Below are 19,808 nucleotides of genomic sequence, written 5' to 3'. Positions count from 1 at the left end.
AAAATGCATGAAATGTGATGATGGATGCGATGACAGGCAAGCAGCTACCTGCCATACAGCAGGTGAACACGAGCAAGTTGAAAGGAACTGTGAGAAACTATTTCCAAAAGTTTGCACCATTATCGTTTGCACAACGCATGACTGGCCAATTTGCGGGAAGCACTCTGAAAGCGGAGTCTTTAATGATCTCCTTGACTTTCGGGTAGAAGCTGGAGATATTTCACTTCAGGAACACTTCGCTTCTTCTGCGGGCAATGCTAAGTACATTTCAGTCTGAGTCAAGAATGAGATCATCACATTCTATGGCAACATACTGAGAGAGCAAATGGTGGCCAAAGCTAACACAGCATTTGGTTTTTCTATCCTTGCAGACGAAACCTCAGGTATTGCAGGAACAGAACAGATGTCTATAGGTGTTCGCTTCATTGACAAGGCAGGAAACCGATATATGTATTCGAGAGCAGTTTATGGGATTTGTAGAGCTGGAGCAACTGAACTTCGCTTGCATTGCCGCTATGATCTTGAAGTGTTTAACGGATGCTGGGCTGATTCTTCCGAACCTCGTTGGACAGGGGCACAATAGATGCTCTACAACAGCAGCAAAAAAGCTGCAGTGAACAGAATAATAGAGAAAGACCTAAAAGCACTATTCTTCCACTGCACAAGTAACAAACCGAATTTCTTGACAAATGAATTGAACAAGGTCTCTGAAATTCTAAACACAATAGGGATCACCAAACCATAAACATCTTCCACGAGAGCGTGCTCCGAAGGAAATTGGTGCCCAACATTGTGATGCTGTGTGAAACAAGATGGTCTGCAATATACAAGTCAATTAGGATCTTTTCTCAGCATTACGTGGCCACAGTCGAAGCACTTAACGAGCTTGCGTCAACGGAATCAACATCAAATGCTGTAACTGGGGAACGAGCTCACATCCGCTACTGTGCAACGAGCTCATCTTTCGTGTGCTTGCACATTCTAGCAAAGTACAGCGCACGGCTGGAACCAGTTACAAACATTCTGCAAAGTGTATCCATGGGCTTCTCTTCTGTACCCAACCACATCTGAGTTACAGAATATTTTTTATGGCCACCAGACTAATGCTGAAGAGCAGTTCTCTGACATCATGAAAATAGCAAGTCAGGCAGCCAACTGTTTAAACATATTGATATCTGTACCAAGACAAGTCTTTCGTCAGACCCCTCTGTCCTCCCCTGCCAACCCCCCCCCCTTCTGCAGAAAGTTCTGCGGACACCCTTGGATGTTATACAGTCAGACTTACAAAGAAGGGGATATGTGTGATGTTGGGAGTAGGTGCAATAAACGGCATCCCAATCAGTAATGCAGATCTTGAACTTGGATGTGTGTGTTGCCGTGATTGTGGCTGCTGTAGCAATGATGCAGTGATATTGCTGCCCAATGTTTCCATGAGGTTGGTCTAATGGCAACAAGTGATGCCTTTGATCATGGTGAGGTGGGGGCATGTGCTGGGATAGATGCTGTGGGAAAATGCTGCTTTCCAAGCAGGTGGGTTGAACTGTTTCGGTTAGCAGGGTGAGTAGGTGAAGTACCTCGGCTTGGGCTAGTTTCTGGCCTTCCAGGGTGTCGGTATGGTAACCCCGTGCTGTGTGAGTGGCGTTGAGATCGATGTTTATAATTCCTATTTGGCCAGTCTGGCGACTGCCGATAGAGCACTGAAGTCATCTTGGCAGTCACTGTATAGGTTGAGTATGAAGAGGCTGTTACTAGGTGCAATCGGTAGAGACAAGCTTGAGCAGGACGTGGGAGATGTGAAAGCCACTGAGCATGTACAAAATTACTACGAATCACTTGTTGACCAGGGTGGCTACCAGTGTTTGTGTATTGTCATAGAGCTGTGTAGTGTTCATTCACATCCTGTGAGCGAGGGGTTGCAGTAGGTTTTTGGAGAGCAACATCATCTGGTGGATCGGCTTGGGAGGCAATGTATTGTGTGAGGGCACCATGTTATCAACGATAGCATTGAAAGTTCCATTGCCAGATGTGGAGAAGTTGAAAGGAATTGTTTTTTCAGGGTGACTGGTCCTGGCAGAGGAGGTTTGTTGGTGGGCATCAATATGGGTATTTCACTGGTGCAAATTCAGGTGTGGATGCAGTGTGAGTCTTGGCCAGTGTTAGTGGCTTGGGGTAGGGTGATGAGAGAGTTGGTAGGTGTGGTGAGGTTGGAGTCTCTGCAAGATTTCTTATATGGTCTGTTGCAGGATAGTATGGACGGTCGCCATTATTCCTTCTTTAAGAGTTTGTATTTCCACTTGCATCTCCACACAAAGACTGGATTGGACAGCGGTGGCCACTTTCTTGACTTCCCTGAGGAGGGTGTGCCGGAATGAGTTCACTAGTGTGGTTTGTGTTTTGCAGTAGAGGGGCAGGCATAATGGAAGGGGTGGGAAGTGGGGTGTTCAATGTGTGTGTGTGTGTGTGTGTGTATACGAGCGGTGGAAGGCTGCGCTGTCTGACTCACCTTTGGTGTTGGTGAGGGCCTGGCTGGCTTAGATTTCTGCGGTATCAACACAACCTGTGTTGCCGAACTGCAGTCTGAAGTGCTGACTTCAGTATCTGAAGTTTCTGGTGCTGAGGAAGGACTGTGACTGAAAGCATGATGCTTGTCCAAGGGTGGCTCGTAGCAAAGACGGGAGCGGCTGTGATGCTGAGAGCCCCCTCTGGAACCGCCCCGTTCCTGCAAGCCATTGAACTCCTAGCGCAACTGCAGTTATGACTGGTAGAGCTCTTTAGAAATGCAGGCATATCAGGCAAAGTAGCAGCAGTGGCCTCTGTTGCAGGCGAGGAGTCCTGACCACCCATGTTGTACAGCCCCTTTGGCGAGGAGGCCTGGGGTGCCCCTATCTTGCCCTGGTTAAGGAGCAAGCAGTGCTTGTTGTATGGTCAGCAGTTGCATACAGGGCATTGGGTAGCCATGGTTAGATGCTGGTCACTACAGTGGATGCATTGGAGAATACACTTGTGGGTGGCTAGTGGAGATGAAAGTCCACAGGTTGCACAGTGTGGTTGATCTAAGGTATGGCATACAGCAGCCCAATATCCCACTGTTGGAGAGATGTTACACACTCGCTGGCATGGTAAGTACAGGTAACAACAGTGTTCAGCTTTGCAGTAGTAAAGATATAATGGCACTTTGAGTTGGGAGAATGTGATGAGGGTGGTAGCCATGCTGCCCATCATTCGAGTATGTATGATAGGTGCTGAGAGTGAGCGAAGATTGTCAAGTAGGGTGGTGGGTGATATGTTCCTTACAAAACCAAAGGTGTCTTTGCAGAAGATAGCAGCAGCTGCAACATAGGCTGGTATCTTGTGTTATTTGCCATCGAGAATGAGGGACTTGGTCTACTGAAGTGCTGCGGTGGTGTCATTATCTGGCATGCTGACCATTTCGATGTTGTGCGGTGGCCACACACTGAAGCTGAGGCCATGTTGTGGGCAAAAGGCCAATTTGAGGTCAAAGATGGACAATGAGGGCAGTTGCTTTTCTCTTCAGGGTTTGGATGGCACGGTGACAGTGAGCCAAGCTGGTGCTATGGGAGGTTGGCATCACCTGGGTACCTTGCGCTTGGCAATTGCAATCTACGAGGAAAGAAGTCCTCTCCTAGCCATCCCGAGGTGTTGGAAGGTCTTCTTTGGTGTTGTTCAGGAACGATGAGGTGGAAGGCCATGTTCAGTTAGCGGCAGGGTCAGTAGCAGGTGAGTTGAGTTCCACAGAGTGGGGCGGCCACAATGACGTTTAGCTGTGGTAGTGAGGCCAAATGGGGTTTTATGTCAGCTGGCGTGCAGTGGTTCAGCAACGGCCTCAATCTGGCGAGCCTAGCTTTGCAAACTACGTCAGGAGGCTCAAGCAGGGGGTAACGGGTGAAGTTCCTGATCTCGGTGCAATTCCTGAGTATGCTGACAGCACTTCTGTTCTCTTTAGGTGGCTGTGTTGTATTCCCAAAGAAAGATGCAAATCAGTCGGTTCTACAATCATGCACACCAGATTTTAGTGACAAATACATCCCACTACCATCCTCATCCACGACAGCAGCAATTGCAGAGAAATGTGAGGCAGCCGCCAACACCGACCACAGAACCTAAACCTTGCAATGTCGCAAAGAAAACTGCACAAAACATGAGATCCATACTGTAGCCAGTTTTGTCCTAGTGAAACTATAGAATTGGAGTACAGCAAATTGTCGTAGCGCAAGCTTTATGTGTGACGTCTTGTGATATCCAACTATATGGCGTGATTAAAGATTGCACACGGCCCTATGACATCATAGCATTCTCTGTATAAGAACAAGTCGTTCTTTTGCAATAAAGTCAGTTGCCTTTCTGCACCTGGGCCGTTGTCGCTCCTGTGCATTAGTTCATCTGGTGACGAGGGTGGGACTGCTGTGATCTGGCCTACTGGACACCATCATCGAAGATGTGGTGGCTCAACGAGGCCACACTACTACTAGAGGCGTCACTACCATAGGCTAGCAAGGGATCCGAAAGTCAAATAAGTAACACATTTACTTCTCCTACCAAGCCACGTCCCGGCTCTAAGGTTCAGAACTTCGAATCGTTTGTTGAACGATTTGAGCATTACGTCAGGGCAAAGGAGATAGCAGAAGTGAAGAAACTGTTTATTTCCTTGACAGTAATTGGTGCAGAAGCATATGAAATTCTCAAGAACTTGGTTGTTCCATTGCTACCAGGAGATGAGACCTCTGCGCAAGTAAAAGAGCTCTTGCAAAGCCACTACAGCCTGACCACAAAAGTGTCGATGACTTCGTAGTAGAGTTGAAGCACCTAGCCCGGAAATGTAACTTCAGGTAATTTCTCCTGGACGCTCTACGCGACAGATTGGTAGCTGGGATTCAAAGTGAAGAAACGCAGAAGGCGTTGTTCTTGACTGACGCACTCATGTTTGAAAGAGCATGCAAAATAGCTCTTGACAGTGAATTGGCCGCGAAACAAACAGCTGCAATACAAGCAGGAAACCAGGCGGAGAGCACAAACACAGTGGAAGTGAAAACTAACGAGCATCAGAGCAGCGACCGTGACCAAGCGAAGGCTAAAAGTTCGGCGTGAAACACGACTAAAAAACAAAATTGTTACCACTGTGGCAAGACGCATGCGCCAGAAAATTGCTGGTAAAGAAACTACTCGTGCAAGCTACGTTCAAAAGTTGTACACCTTCAAAACATGTGTCGAACGAGCAAAGGTGAGCTGAAGGCATATACAGTAATGGAATCATCAGAGGAAGATGAGCAAATTCTGTACACCTGCGCAGTCGACACATCTGTGAAGAATGGTTATGTGGTGACTGTAAACGTGGAAGGCCAGAAAGTGTCAATGCAGGTGGACACAGGGGCCGCAGTGACAGTTGTACCTGGAAGTGTGTACAAAGAAAAGTTTTCACATGTGCATTGTGAACCAATGCGGATTGTTCTAAAGATGTACACAGGCGAGAAAGTGGATGTCATAGGGCAATGCAATTTAACCGTGACCTAAGAAGGGCAGAATGCTGTTTTACCAATCGTTGTTAAAGAATGTGAGTGCGAGTTACCTATATTTCTGGGAAGAACCTGGCTTGATAAGCTTCAGCTGAATTGGAAATTGCTTTGCAGTGTGCGCAGTGAAGACGGAGTAGATAAGATTTGCGCGAAGTTTCCAAACGTGTTTTCGCAATCGCTTGGTGCTATCAGGAACTTTGAGGCGCAAGTCGTTTTGCAACCGGGTTGTACGCCGGTGTTTTGTAAAGCATGCCCACTTCCTTTCTTCTTTTCATGAACAAGTGGGAAAACGCCTCGGTGAGCTTGAACGCTAAGGTGTAATCACGCCTGTGAGTAGAAGCGATTGGGCAACTCCACTGGTTTTGGTCCCAAAGAAGCAAGGTGATCAAATACACCTCTGTGGTGATTACAAGATCACTGTAAATCCTGTACTTAAAATTGACCACTACTAACTACCACAATCTGAGGAACTGTTCACAGCAATGTATGGAGGCAAAGAATTTTGTGTCTTAGATTTGTCATCGGCATACCAACAAGTAGTACTGAGCCAAGAACCAAGACATATTCTGACAGTTAACATGCATAAGGGGCTCTAAAATATAACGAACTTCCTTATGGAATAGCCAGTGCCCCTGCTTTGTTCCAGTGCATGATGGATAAGGTTTTGCTTGGTATTCCAAATGTTCGTTGTTATAATGATGATGTCATAATTGCAGGCCAGAACGTGGGCGATTGCCAAAAAAACACTCGAGCGGGTGCTAGGCAAGCTTTCAGAGCATAACATTACGTTAAAGCAGGAAAAATGTAAGTTTTTCCAAGATTCTGTCTCGTACCTTGGTTACAAGGTTAGCACTGATGGCATCTACACGACAGAAGAGAAAGTGAAGGCAATCCTGCATGCTCCTGAGCCAACAAATGTAACCGAATTAAGAGCATACTTATGGCTGCTCAATTTTTACAGTAAATTTATGAAGAATGTGTCATCTGTAGCAGAATCAATGTACAGATTGTTACAGAAGGAAGAACAATAGCTGCAGACAAAGCAGTGTAGTAATGCTTTCAAAGCAACTAAGCATCTGCTTGTAGACAGCCATGCTCTTACCTACTACGACACAAGCAAGGCGCTCTGGTTGTAATGTGATGCGTCTGCGTACGGCATTGGAGCAGTTATTTTCATGTGCTGCCACACGGAGAAGAGCATCCGATAGCTTTTGCTTCATGAACTATGACGTCAGCCGAGAAAAATTATGCACAATGTGAAAGAGAGGCCCCAGCACTTATGTTCGGACTTAAAAAGTTCCACAAGTTTCATTTTGGTAGAAAGTACGTTGTACACAGACCACCAGCCACTCGTAAGCATGTTGGAACAAAACAAAGCGGCAACGTTACAAGCAGCTGCCAAATTGCAAAGATGGTCCTTGGTAATGTCAGCGTACCAGTATATGCTTAAGTGCCGCAAAGAGGCTGAAATCGAAGTGGCTGATGCTCTATTTCGTTTACTTTTACCATCTTGTCCCAAATCTGAGACTTCAGAATGTTTTTCCGTGTTTGAAAGCACTCCGTTTAAATCTTCTGACGTAGCTAAGATTACTGCACATGATGGCAAACTGCACAGAGTCGTCGAGTACACGTGATATGGTCGGCCTTCCGAAGTGCCTAACGAACTCCAACAATACTACGCTAGAGCTATCACTTGAGCAAGGTTGTGACACGTGAGGCACAAGGGTGATCGTGCCCGATGCAGTGCAACCGGCTGTGTTGTCTTGGCTGCATGAGGACCACACAGGCACCTAAAGGATGAAAACGCTGGCAAGAGGCTTCATTTGGTGGCCAGGTGTCGATAAAGCAGTAGAAGATTACATATGAACCTGACGGGTTTGCCAAGTCATGCAACCAGCCGCGCAGCATGTACCACTATACCCTTGGCCTTATCCGTCCAAGGTTTTGCAAAGGTTGCATGTTGACTTTGCTATGAAAGGACACTTTAACTTTATAGATTTAGTTGATGCCTATGCTAAGTGGATTGAAGTATGGCTAATGACCTCAACCGTCACAAGCCAAGTGATTTCCAAACTACGAAGTGTCGTTGCACCGTACCGATTTCCCGACGAAATTGTGAGTGATATTGGGTCGCAATTTGTATCACAAGAGTTCAAGTAGTCAAGGTTGCGATGAAAATTTGTCTGGTCAGGCATTGAAGTGAAAAAAGGTTTGCAGCCACTGACCAAGTCAAACGAAAAGAGAAGAGAAGACGTCCACAGGCTTCTACATGAGCTCAACACAGTGCACCCAAAGCTGCAGTTTACTGTGAAAATTGAAAAAGACGACTGCCTCCCGTTCCTTGACATCCTTGTCCTTCAGAAATGTTGCGAGCTGTCCTTCACTGTATACTGCAAGCCTACGTACACAGGCCAGTACATTGATTTCAATTCGAATCACCCCGTGGCTCACAAGAAATTGGTTGCTTCGTGACGTATGCTATGCGGATTTGCACTGAGAAAGACCACCTGCAATCTGAGCTCAAGATGGTACGGCGGGAACTTTCCAAAAATGGCTGCCGCGACCATTTTGTAGCAAGAATTGAAAATAAAGTTTTGCAGCCAGTGACAGCTAATCTGTAGGTTTTTTACGCCAGCACAGGCATTCCGTATGTTTGCGGGATAAGCGAAGCTTTGTCCCGCGTGGCTGCGAAGTACAACTTGCGCATTGGCAGTGCCAAACTCCAAGCTAAGAAACATGCTTGTGAATGTTAAGGACCGCCTACCATATATCAACTTCCCTGAGGTTGTCTGCTGGATTCCTTGTGGCGGTTGCAGCCAGGTCTATATCGGTGAAACTGGCAAGTTTACACGGCAACTCAAGGAGCACCAGCGTGGCGTCAGAAATGAAGATATTGCTCCAAGTGCGCTTGCTGAGCATTCGCATACGTCCGGACATTACACTGATTGGGACAATGTGGCAATTTTAGCCAAAGAACGAAATCTGACTATGCGGCTTCTTCTTGAGTCATCCTTCATCCAGTCGACAACCGGGACCATGAACCGAACAGCAGGAAGCATGCAAATCATCTACAACCAATCATTACGTCACAAACTTAGCCTTTAATATGCCACTACTCGTCTTGTCTGCCTCATTGTGAACAAGGAACCTGTATGGGTTCCAAAAAGTTATTCTTTTCGTTTGACTTGGACAGTCGCTGCAAACCTTTCTTCACAAGAGTTCGAGCACTTCTTGGCTAAAAACAACATAAAACATACAAGAACGCCGCCCTATCACCCAATTTCGAACGGGGCAGCCGAATGTCTGGTGCAAACACCGAAGCGCGCATTCCTGAAACAACTGCTATCAGATGTCTCACAAAACAGAGAATTGGTGCAAACTGGGTTAGACAGCTTTTTGATGCGCTATCGAAACACGCCACATAGTGTGACAGGAAGCACTCCTGCACAGCTCCTCTTAAAGAGGCAACCTAAGACCAAGGTTTCTTTCCTCAAACCCGATTTTCAGCAAGATAAGCTCAACAAACAGCTGAACAGCAAGTGGCAGAAAGATAAGCACTGGGGTACTGAACGTGGATTCTTAGTGGGTGACAAAGTGTTTGTCAAATGTGTTCGTGGTGAAAATGTGGCTTGGGAAGATGGCGTAGTTAAGCAGATTGTGAGCCCAGTGACATATCTTGTGAATGTGGCGGGTGAAGTGTGCTTTGTGCATGCTGACCATTTGCATCACTCTTTTGCGAGACCTGTCCCAAATGAATGATGGCAGCTACTGCCTGACATGATGTGCCTGGCTGAGCCGCAACAACTGCCAGGCACAGATCCCGTAGTCACCGTTACAAGACTCCTGATGGCCGCCGCACAACCCATGGAATCTGCATTGCAGGGCTCTGTGCAAAGTCCAACTCCTCGAGCTTCAATCGACTCTCCGACTACGGAACCAACAACGACTTCACACAAGGACACATCCCCAGCACAGCCGAGCACAGAAGCTCCAAGCAAGCTCAAAGTCATGCCTCGACGAAGCAGCCGTGCGTGACATCTGCTGGATAGGTTTAGACATGAGGACTTTAGGAAGTGAAGTGCAGACTGGAGTTGGAAGGAATGTCGTAGCGCAAGCTTTGTGTGTGACGTCTTATGATATCCAACTATATGGTGTGATTAAAGAATGCACATGGCCCTGTGACGTCATAGCATTCTCTGCTTAAGAACACGTCTTTCTTTGCAATAAAGTCAGTTGCCTTCCTGCTCCTGGGCCGTTGTTGCTCTTCTGCATTCGCAAACGAAAGATGGCGCAACCGCACAGGCTTCTTTTTTGGGTGTAAAACTTCTATCTTCAATGTTAGCTAGTGGAGTGCTCATTATCTCGTAGAGCGTTGGCTATTGCAGCAGATTGAGCCCCCATAAAGTCTATCAAAGCTCCTTCCACTGAGTCATTGAGGTGGGAAACTGAGCGATTAACACTTTATCCAATGCTAAACCCTGGGGAGGTAGGTAGAGAAAGCTTCGCTTTAAAAACTAAAAGGCACAGTGACATCGCACATCATCTGCCAGCTGCGGTAATGGTCCAGGCTTATCTCCAAATGTGGGTTTTGTGACAGCAGACAACAGATGCAAAGTTCAAGCCATATTTACATGTTTTGCCATGAGTGTTGTCAACTGCCATTGCTGCAGCATCATTTTCTGTTGACGGTGGTGGTAGTACATGTGGAGACACTCGACTCTCTCATGCCCCCTGATGTTGCTTTCTCTGCATCTTTCGCATCTCCTGGAATCCGACTTCCCTGTGTTGCACGTGCGCCGCCGGTACTTGTGCAGTGGCGCAAAAAATGGTGCTAGTGTTTCAATGCTAGCGAAAGTCTTCGAAGCAGAGCACTGGGATGGCCGAACACAATCGTTCGAAAGCACCACCTTTCGTGTGACTACACATGAATGGTTAGGCATTATCATGCAGCATGAGGCAAACATATTCGCTCAATACTCTGATGCAATGAGTCATACTTCCTCGATTCAGCAGCACCGATCAGCATGTTCCATTCGCTGTGATTCAGCTAGCTGACATTGGTGTACAAAAGGCACAATAAATGCCCTTTTGTTTGTTTGCACTACTGTGTTGTTGTTTCTTTGTCACAAGAGCACGTTTGAGGTCCCACATACGCTACGCACCAAGCACATAAATTCCAAGGAGACAAGGATGCAAACAAGTGAGAGGATGACATGGAGCATATGCAGGGCTTCTAAGATGAAACATGCAACATTGCTTGATGTCCGAGTCAGCACTCCTACTTGTTTAACTCAATGGTTCAAAATAAAAAGCACAGCTATTTTGCATTTGAGCACTTTGGAAACAACACGAAAGCTCAGCCTATACCAGTTTTAATACCAGCCACTGCTCTTTCATGCTACGCAATTGATTCACTCATGAGGTCCTTTCAGTTCAGAATAAATTTATGCTCTCATCTCTGTGACAACTTCTAGAAACGCTCTACCTACTGTTGTATAAATATTTACTGAAAAGTGCAGCATTTATTCAGTAGCCAAAGCTATGGCGATCCCTGTGCACCTCTTGGGCACCACCTTATTTGGAGTAGTGTTGGCACCAATTGGGGAATGATAGGAACTCTGTCAGAGCAAGTTGCAATATCAGCCAGCTCATTTTCTGTCTATGCTTGCTAACTACTCGTTGTATGCAGTCGACGAAATGTAAGGTTCACACGAGGTCCAACCGCTGCCTTACGAGGTGGGAGCGAATGATACCAGTACCGATTTGTAGGTGGGTTCATGAGCAACAGGCTTCCGTGTTCCAGGCATATCTTCACAGGATCCACATGGCGCACTTTGCGCCTTGCATCTCCATGCTTCAGTACAAAGTCCCGAGGTTGCCCAAACGACAATGATGCAATAGGTACAGTGTGGTCAAGGTCCTTCTCATCATCTCTATGCTCACCAATGTGATCAGAGCCATCCTTGTATCTGCAAAAGATTTATAGAAAAGAAAACATAGTTTGTTACACGTCACACATGGAACCTGGCTGCATACCGAAGAGAAGCTCCCAAGTAAAAAAATTTGGAACGATTACGATACTCCATAATGCAAAATGTGAGCACAGCTCGATAAATGCTTTCATTTAGCGATATACTGAGACAGAGAACTAGAGACCGGAAACACCACACCGACTGGCAGTGGGCCAGTGTCATCAGCACCTTTGCAGAGGGAGGTGAAGTATGGGAATGCTGGCATTATGAGCCAGCTGTGGTAGAAGATGACAACGAACACACGAGCAGTGGCACGAACGCATTTGTGCAGTTACATGGAGGTATGCCGATGCGCAACCCAGGCACGGGCACCTAAGTGCTGTGCTCTAAAAACTATTCATTAATTTTACTGAGTAATCTTACGAAGCCACACAAATCTGAATCATAACAAATGTTGCCATATGACTACCTCCAGAAATAGTGTTTCATCCTGCCAAATCAATAGTTTTATTGAAAACGTCCTGAGTGTAATTTCACTGGCACTTGTGCTGTTCCACGTGACATTTCATAAACACCAGCAGAGCCTTACACCAACACGAATTATAGCCATTATGCTAAAGTCCCAATGTTGCCGATATTTACGTAAACTGCAAAAAGCAAACAAATGCATTGGCAAAAGCAATGTGATGCTCCGTTGAAATTTAGCTAAATCCATACCTAACAGCGGAGTAAATGACCAGTGGTACACGGGAACTTTCTCAATGTTGATCAACTACTACATATTTTGCAACTGCAGAGGAAAACATACTGTTCCAGATCGACCAATGATGCATACCATATGACACCTTTATAAAGACTTTAAATGTGAATTCTCTTATGATCTCTGCCTAACATATGGCGCAGCCAATCACAAGTGCTGCAACATATTTTGCAGTCACCAGGTGTGTGAAATCCCAATATTGCGAAATGAAGCTCGCTGCTTGATGCACAGAAAGTCAAAAAGAGGATACAATTCACTAAACACTGACAATGTCAGCAAAAGAGGAAGGAGACAAATGCTGACTGGTAATATATAAAGACAAACTATGAGAAAAAACAAATTATTGACCAATAGATACATACGAAATGGAGGCCTGAAGTGATCTACAATGGCTAAACAAGGGATCTTTTTGGAACCTACATTTTGAAAAAGGGACTGACAAAGAGGACTGAACTCTAGCCCAAAGGTTGGCTGCAGAAACACCCCTTGTTTAACCATTGTTGATTACTCCATTATCTTGGCCAGGGGCTAGATTATGCATCTAGCTTTAGAAACATTCTCTTGCGGTCTTGTGATTCACCAGCCTCGTACTATCGTCAGCGGTCGTCTGCTCAGGCAGGCGGGAGCACCAACTGAACACCGCCTACTCGTTGACATAGGAGGCAAAGTGAACAGTCGCAAAGCGAGATGCCTGTGCAGCTTTCCCCAGTTGCTCATTGTGAACAAAGGATGTGGTGGTATCACACTATGTCTACGTATATAAGACAATGGATCGGGAAATCATGCCTGGTGGCTGTACAAAACAGCCTTAGGTCAATTTGATTCAGCCAAGTTTCTTTGCACTTTCTGTACCTATTTATGGTGCACTGCACCTTGGCCCTCAATTGTCTGAGGTACAGTGGTGCATGCCAAGGTGCCGGCACAGTGCATTGCACCCTTGAACCTTGCAGCAAGTTGGTGCAGCCTCGCACACCACAAACAGCACTGCTTGTACCTCTTCTTTGTGGTGTCGTGGACATTTTAAGATTTTCTAGTTTAAAAAAATATTAAGTCCTGCAGTTTTAAGAGCCAAAACCATGATTTGATTCTGCAGCACACCGCAGTGAGGAATTCTGGACTATTTTTGACTACCTGGGTTTCTTTAATGTGCACCCAAACATGGTACGCGAGCGTTCTTGCATTTCACCCTCACAGAAATGCGGCCGCCATGGCCATGTGCAGTCAGTTTCAACTAGCTGAGTGCTAGCTCTTTTGTCCGGCCACATCGGTTTGATAGGGTACTTGGTGAGGGCAATATTCACTTACAGGAGGACATAGTTTTGGGATAGTTAGCGTTTGTATAGTGACATAATGCAACGCCAAGGGCACAACCACAAAGAAAGATACACAGACAAAAGTCACAAGCACCTGTGATGTGTGTCAATGTGTCTCTATTTGTGGTTGTGTCCTTGCACTACATTGTACCATTAAACTTTCAGTTGGTGTCACATAGTTATGCACAAGTTGCACTTACATAAACAAACTGTTAGAAGTCTATGTGTAGTACAAACAGTGTACACAAGGCGACGAGGACGAATACACGTACGGCACTCTGTTGCATACTTAGACAGCATTTCTTCGTTATATATAGCACAAAGATAAAACTAGGTGTACGCACGAATTTGGCTTGACGTCGAGATGTTCTAGTGCTACCTAATAACGGAAACGCATGTATATGTCACAACGACAGTGCTCAGACAAGCCAAATTCTAGATATGTCAGCGTAGTCCTCCCCACCTGTTGACGAGAACGAAATTGTAACGGTGGCCAGTTTGATTGGCAACAAGATCCCTCAAATGCCGAAGAAGAGGAGTCCATGGTTTGGCAGGCAGCCGGGTGCCAGAAAACGTGTAGGACATCCCTTTATCACCGTAGGATACCTAAAAAGATGCGGCAAAAGCCAAAATAGCACCAAAATCTGGAAAATATCATAAATATTAAAAAAGAACTGCCTGTCTGTAAGTTATCGATATACTAACGTGTGATGCATTTATTTCACTCACTTGTTTTCGGGGTATTGTTCGCCACTTGCCATAGACTCTGATCTTGAGCAGGTCTCCCGTGAAGTATTCGACTTCGGACTCCAGCCGTCGAAAAACATAGTCTGCCGTAGTTTTTCCGAAGAGTATTATGTAGTCTAGATCAAGGCCTTCTCGCGTGATTTTTCTCATGACCAGGGGCTCTGGATTTACACGAACATCGCTGAATAATGTGGAGCGGACGGGTGGGGCGGTATCGTCATCTGGCTCACCCGATCTCCCGGCGACGACCCGCCTTTCTGGCGTGCCTGATTTTTTGCGGTTTTTAGGTGTTTCGTTGCTGATGGACATCGTTTCAGCAGGATAAGCACAAATCTGCCGGCGACTTACGAGCAGATAGTTGAACAGCGAATGTTACGTTCCGGGCAGCGAATTGCTAACATACATCCGGCTAAACCTGACACAGGGTCTGCGGCGTCTGGAACTACAATTAATTCTACAAAATGGTCGTTCACAGATTTATATCGGTAGTAGCACGAAACTCTTTAAGTCATAAGTTAAACTGCAAGATGTGGACCCGTGGCGCCGAGGTTTACGCTGGCCCATGGGATTCCGGTATTCCCGCCATGTTCCCGCTATGAAAACAAAGCCACGTGACCATAACGAGTCACCTAAGTTATCGTTTTAGACACAGGGTGGCGCCACAAACCTAAACACCAATCGCAGTCAAACGCATGCGAAGCGATGGCACGTCGATAGTTATACAAAATTGGAGACGTTATTGGTCAAATTTGTTGCGTTTTAATTTTAAAGGTTATATTGCGTACATATTATACATATAGGAAACATAACATTTATTGTCAACTTTGGCTAGTAATTTGATAAATGTAGTTCCCTTTCGCACTTCACTGGCTCCATATTCTAGGTTAATGTGAAGTTGGTTACATCGACGCCAAATTATAGTATCGCTTCTCGGCCTTTTGGCTAAGATCATCCGTAGTATCTTTTCTTATCAGCTTAATATCTGATATGACCCTCATGGGTCTTACGATATTAAAATTATTTTTGTGAAGCGGTACTTGGACGAGGCTTGCCCCTCCAGTGCCACGGGTTGTCCTGGTATTGCACTGAAGCCAGGAACAGCCCACATTACGAAATCGAAAATAAGAGTTATCACGTTATTGGATATCAATGTTCGTGAAGCTTGCAAGCTTGTTGTGAGGTTGGACGCCATCGCGGCCTCCCCGAAGTCTCGGCTGGTCCGTCGAGGAACACACCGGTTGGCAAGACAACGACCGCGCTTGCGAGTGGTGCTAGTATAGCGGTGAATGAGAGACGCACGCGCTCGCAAATAGTGTCTGAAGAAGCCAAGAGAGTGCTCTCTTCAGAGAGCTCTACGTCATCAGAACCAATGGCGACACCCTCCAAGAAATGCAAGAAAATGCCACGAGACACCACTACCATGGACGTTGTCTCCGATTCGGAGACGTACTAACAATGGCGCCTTACACTGCATCTGCTGCCCGTAAGGGCTGCTTTTCCTTTACTCCCCGCTACGAAGCTCAGGCAGCGTTGACGGAACGGTGTTTGGCGCAGACATCGCGTTTCCGTCCCTGTGCGAGCGTCTGCAATCTCGGTATTTTAGTAATCAGCTTGCTTCCGGCGAACTTGTGTGAAGAACGTGAACAGTGCACGTTTCGCTTTCGCCGCTGTGATACTCCTAAGTCATTGCTGACTTTGCCGTGTTCTGGCTGTTGCACTGATGTACGACGCCGATTCAGTACGACGCAACTGAACTATCTCGTATAGGGAAAGACTACAATTTATCAGATGCCTGGGTCCATATGCATGGCGGAAGCTTTGGCGCCACATGGCAGCAAAGGCAATCACAATGTCGTCTAGATCGAATGTATTTCCCCCCTGAATTAACAACGCAAATTGTCCAGTGCAGCATCCTCGATCTCCCCGCGGACGCCGGGCACATTTCAGATCATCGCCCTTTCGCTGTCATATTGAACCTCGAGGGAAGGCCAGGTGAACGCACTGACATGTGGAGACTAGACATTGCTTCTTTGCGTGACCAGGCGACTCTAACCGAACTAAAAGCGTCAGTAGCTACAGCAGTTTGCGATTATGAACGCAATATCGAAGCGTGGGATACTTTAAAGGAAAGGTGGAGGTCAGTATGCATAGCAGCTAGCAGGAAAAGAAAAAGAAAAGAGACCGAGCAGCTTTGTGAGTGCCTGAGAAGGATAAGAATAGTACGAGACGGTACCTCCCAAACACAGTTAATCCGCGAATACCTAGATCTTCAGCGTGAACGCTACCATATACTTATGAGCTGGTACTCTCGCACCTCTGCAAAGACGTGGATGACCAACAGGCCAATTTCCGACCCTGAGGTACTGCGGCTGGCTCGTGCGTCCAGCAGGAGGCAGAATGGCAGCTCTTTCATTGAAAGAGTTATTATAGAAGATGGCACAGAGAGTGGTGCGAGGCGAGATATCGAAAGAATTTTTTGGAACTGGTTCTCAGACGCATTTTCATCGGAAAAGATTTATAATGCAGAGCTATTGAGTGAAGAAATTTTGGACTTTTGCGCTAACCTACCTCAAGTAGAAGATACAGAAGGCCAGAATTTATTGTCTCCAACAAATCTGCAAGAAGTTTTTGATGTTATACGATCTATGAACAGCGGATCAACACCCGGTCCAGATGGCTTACCAGTCGAATTTTACCGATCTTGCTGGGAGGAAGTTGGCACTGCCTTAGTGTCGCTCCTTAACGGCATTCTTGCACGGGAAGGTATTCCTAAATCGTTTAATCGGGGTCGCGTAATGCTCTTGCCAAAGCCAGACTCCAACCTTGCAGAACCCTCATCCTGGAGGCCTATAACGCTGCTCAACACAGACTATAAAATATTGACAACCCTTCTTGTAAATCGCATGAAGATATTATTGCCGAAAATAGTCAGTGTACATCAAACATGTTCCGTGCCGGGTCGGAGTATATTTTCGTCTCTCAACTTAACACGTGATATCATACAATACACAACAGCGCGTGAAGCTTCAGGGGTATTAGTAAGCTTGGACCAAGCCAAAGCGTTCGACCGCTTAGAACACCAGTACTTATTTGCGGTTTTACGATGCTATAGCTTCCCTGAAGAGTTTGTAGACATCCTGCGGATGTTGTATTCGCGAACAACAGCTGAGCTACTGCTTAACAGCATTTTAACACCTAGATTTGATGTGACAAGGGGAGTGCGGCAGGGTTGTCCTTTGTCACCCATATTGTTTGTGCTTGCGATTGACCCGTTGTTGAGGCGGTTTAGCGAGAGCCCGCTCATAAGAGGTCTTCCTATGCCGGGATCCGGGTGCATAAAAGTATCGGCGTATGCGGATGACATCACTTTGTTTTTACGGGATGGGGACAGCCTTGTAGATGTACTTCGTATTTATAATCAATATGCTTCAATGTCAGGGGGCAAAATAAATATGAGAAAATGCGAAGCATTAAATTTAGGTCGCGGCGAAATAACGCTACCAGGGGACATTAAACAGACCGAGCATATGCAAATACTAGGTATCAAATTTTGTACAAGTGGTGTTTCACCTCACACGTGGCGAGAAATTGTCAGCTCCATTAAAGAACAGTCAGAAGCAGTGACTGCGTCGCCACTGCCGCTGGCAGAAAGGGCTTTCTTCATCAAGAACGTATTGTGCAGTAAACTATGGTTTGCTGCAAGGGTAGCTCTCCCACCGTCACCAACAGTTCGAGTAGTAAACTCACTTATTTTCTCATGGTTCTGGCTAAACAAGTCGCAATACGTAGCGCAGCAATTTTTGCGTCTGCCAAAATCCAGCGGAGGATGGAGCTTGCCGTGCATATTTACATTCGGTACGCTGTTGTGCACTAAGTGTACATGTGATCTACTTGATGATGATGAGTACCCTGGTAGGCCACTGCTCCTTTATTGGCTGGGCCATTACCGTCGAACGCTTATGCCGCAGAGTACAGGCAACTTGCTTCCGACGGCAGTAACGCCAGCACCGCAGTATGAGGCGGCTGCGCGCTTGCAAAGCCAGCTTGTACAACTAAGAATTACAAAGTGGCGTGCGACACCAGTTTCCAGGCTTTGTGAAATGTTGTGTGAGACAGCTGTACCTCCACGGACAGCTACTATACAAACATGGACAGCTGTGCTTTCACCTGATTTGCCCTCTCAAGTGAAGGACTTTCATTGGCAATATCTGTGGGGCATTCTACCTACAAAAGACAGGCTTGAACGCTGGCATACGGTAGCGAATGATAAATGCATATATTGCGCACAAACAGAGACCAACGCGCATGTAGTAAAGGACTGCGTTGTAGCACGCACCTTCTGGAAGCTAGTTGCAAGAATGTTCGGAATATCCATCGTGCGGCCACCACAGCGCCGAGATCGGTTTGCGAGTCTCGTCTACTACAGCGCTAGCTACATCTTGTGGTGCTTCCGTAACATCGCAGAACGATCTCGACAGACAAATAGAGCAATGTACCCCAGAATGCGGAAACTACGGGTGTTAATATGGGGTCATCTTGAAGAACAGTTGTTCAAACTCGGTGAAGTCGAGTTTCTTCGCCGCTGGTCTACGCGGTACATAACCGTCGCCCGAGGCAAAGTCTTTCTACAGCCAGAATAATGCTCAATTCGGTTGCCCGAGTTCAGACTGTGTCTGTATGTGCCCCGAGTACCTTTCATAAATTCGAGGCCGAGAATAATGCTTTTGCGTGGATGCGGTAATGAGTTTTGTTGTTGTTGTTGTTGTTGTTGTGTGTGACAAAGCCAGTGTCAAGAAGACACCATTTATTATTTCATTTGTTAATCTTTTTTGTTTACAACAAGTATGATGTATTACATGTGATGTACCTCATATTGTACTTTTCGTTCCTACCACAGCTGTAAGTGTGCCTACGGGTGAATAAATTTCCTTGTCAATCTGTTCTTATCAGCTTAATATCTGATATGACCCTCATGGGTCTTACGATATTAAACTTATTTTTGTGAAGCGGTGCTTGGACGAGGCTTGCCCCTCCAGCGCCACGGGTTGTCCTGGTATTGCACTTAAGCCAAGAACAGCCCACATTACGAAATCGAAAATAAGAGCTATTACTTTATTGGATATCAATGTTCGTGAAAGCAGTGTACTGTTTGAGGCATCCTCTTTCAATTCATATCAATTAGTTCATATGCCACCCGCAGCTGGTGGCCGGGGTTCATCTCCAGTGCAGGCGCCTTCGGCTGGCGGACGTCGTCGCGACCATGGCAAGCCAGCCGCCCCAGAAGGCTTAGGCCTTCGAAGTTGTGGTCCCTGAGGGGATAAGTCCCGAAGACGTCGTCGACGCGACGGCTTCGACATTATCCCTGGAGGAAGTGTATTGCGTCCAACACTTTGGCGGACGCGACTATCAAGTCACCCTGAAGAGCGAAGCCGCCATGGCTAAAATCGTCCACGCTGCCAGCCTCGTCATCGGGGATGAACGCGTC

At 46.4% G+C, this 19,808-nt stretch overlaps 1 protein-coding gene, 1 non-coding gene and 1 pseudogene across 2 annotated transcripts; 2 read left to right on the top strand and 1 right to left on the bottom strand.

Moving 5' to 3' along the window:
- Positions 1-10,887: 10,887 nt before the first annotated feature.
- Positions 10,888-14,911, bottom strand: LOC142575851 (DNA oxidative demethylase ALKBH2-like). The gene is made up of 3 exons (XM_075685550.1): positions 14,306-14,911; positions 14,040-14,182; positions 10,888-11,500 (listed from the first exon to the last, which is right to left on the bottom strand). Exons 1-3 carry the CDS (start codon positions 14,630-14,632, stop codon positions 11,200-11,202), a joined length of 771 nt encoding a protein of 256 aa, XP_075541665.1. The 5' UTR covers positions 14,633-14,911; the 3' UTR covers positions 10,888-11,199.
- Positions 14,912-15,245: 334 nt separating this feature from the next.
- LOC142576929 (U2 spliceosomal RNA) lies at positions 15,246-15,434 on the top strand. Its single transcript, XR_012827028.1, has one exon. It is a non-coding gene; the product is annotated as a U2 spliceosomal RNA (small nuclear RNA).
- A 3,813-nt stretch (positions 15,435-19,247) lies between these two features.
- On the top strand, positions 19,248-19,410 carry LOC142576856 (U2 spliceosomal RNA; annotated as a pseudogene).
- Positions 19,411-19,808: the final 398 nt, after the last annotated feature.

The sequence above is a fragment of the Dermacentor variabilis genome, chromosome 3, assembly GCF_050947875.1.
Source record: "Dermacentor variabilis isolate Ectoservices chromosome 3, ASM5094787v1, whole genome shotgun sequence".
NCBI classification, from domain to species: Eukaryota; Metazoa; Arthropoda; class Arachnida; order Ixodida; family Ixodidae; genus Dermacentor; species Dermacentor variabilis.
Note: the sequence above shows the minus strand (reverse complement) of the source record. Positions and strands in the feature narration are given on the sequence as shown.

Coding starts and splice junctions, on each gene's coding strand:
- LOC142575851 (XM_075685550.1), bottom strand. CDS start 14,632: ATGTCCATCAGCAACGAAACACCTAAAAACCGCAAAAAATCAGGCACG. Junction 14,183..14,305: donor GAACAATACCCCGAAAACAA/GTGAGTGAAATA, acceptor GCATCTTTTTAG/GTATCCTACGGTGATAAAGG. Junction 11,501..14,039: donor AATTTCGTTCTCGTCAACAG/GTGGGGAGGACT, acceptor AATCTTTTGCAG/ATACAAGGATGGCTCTGATC.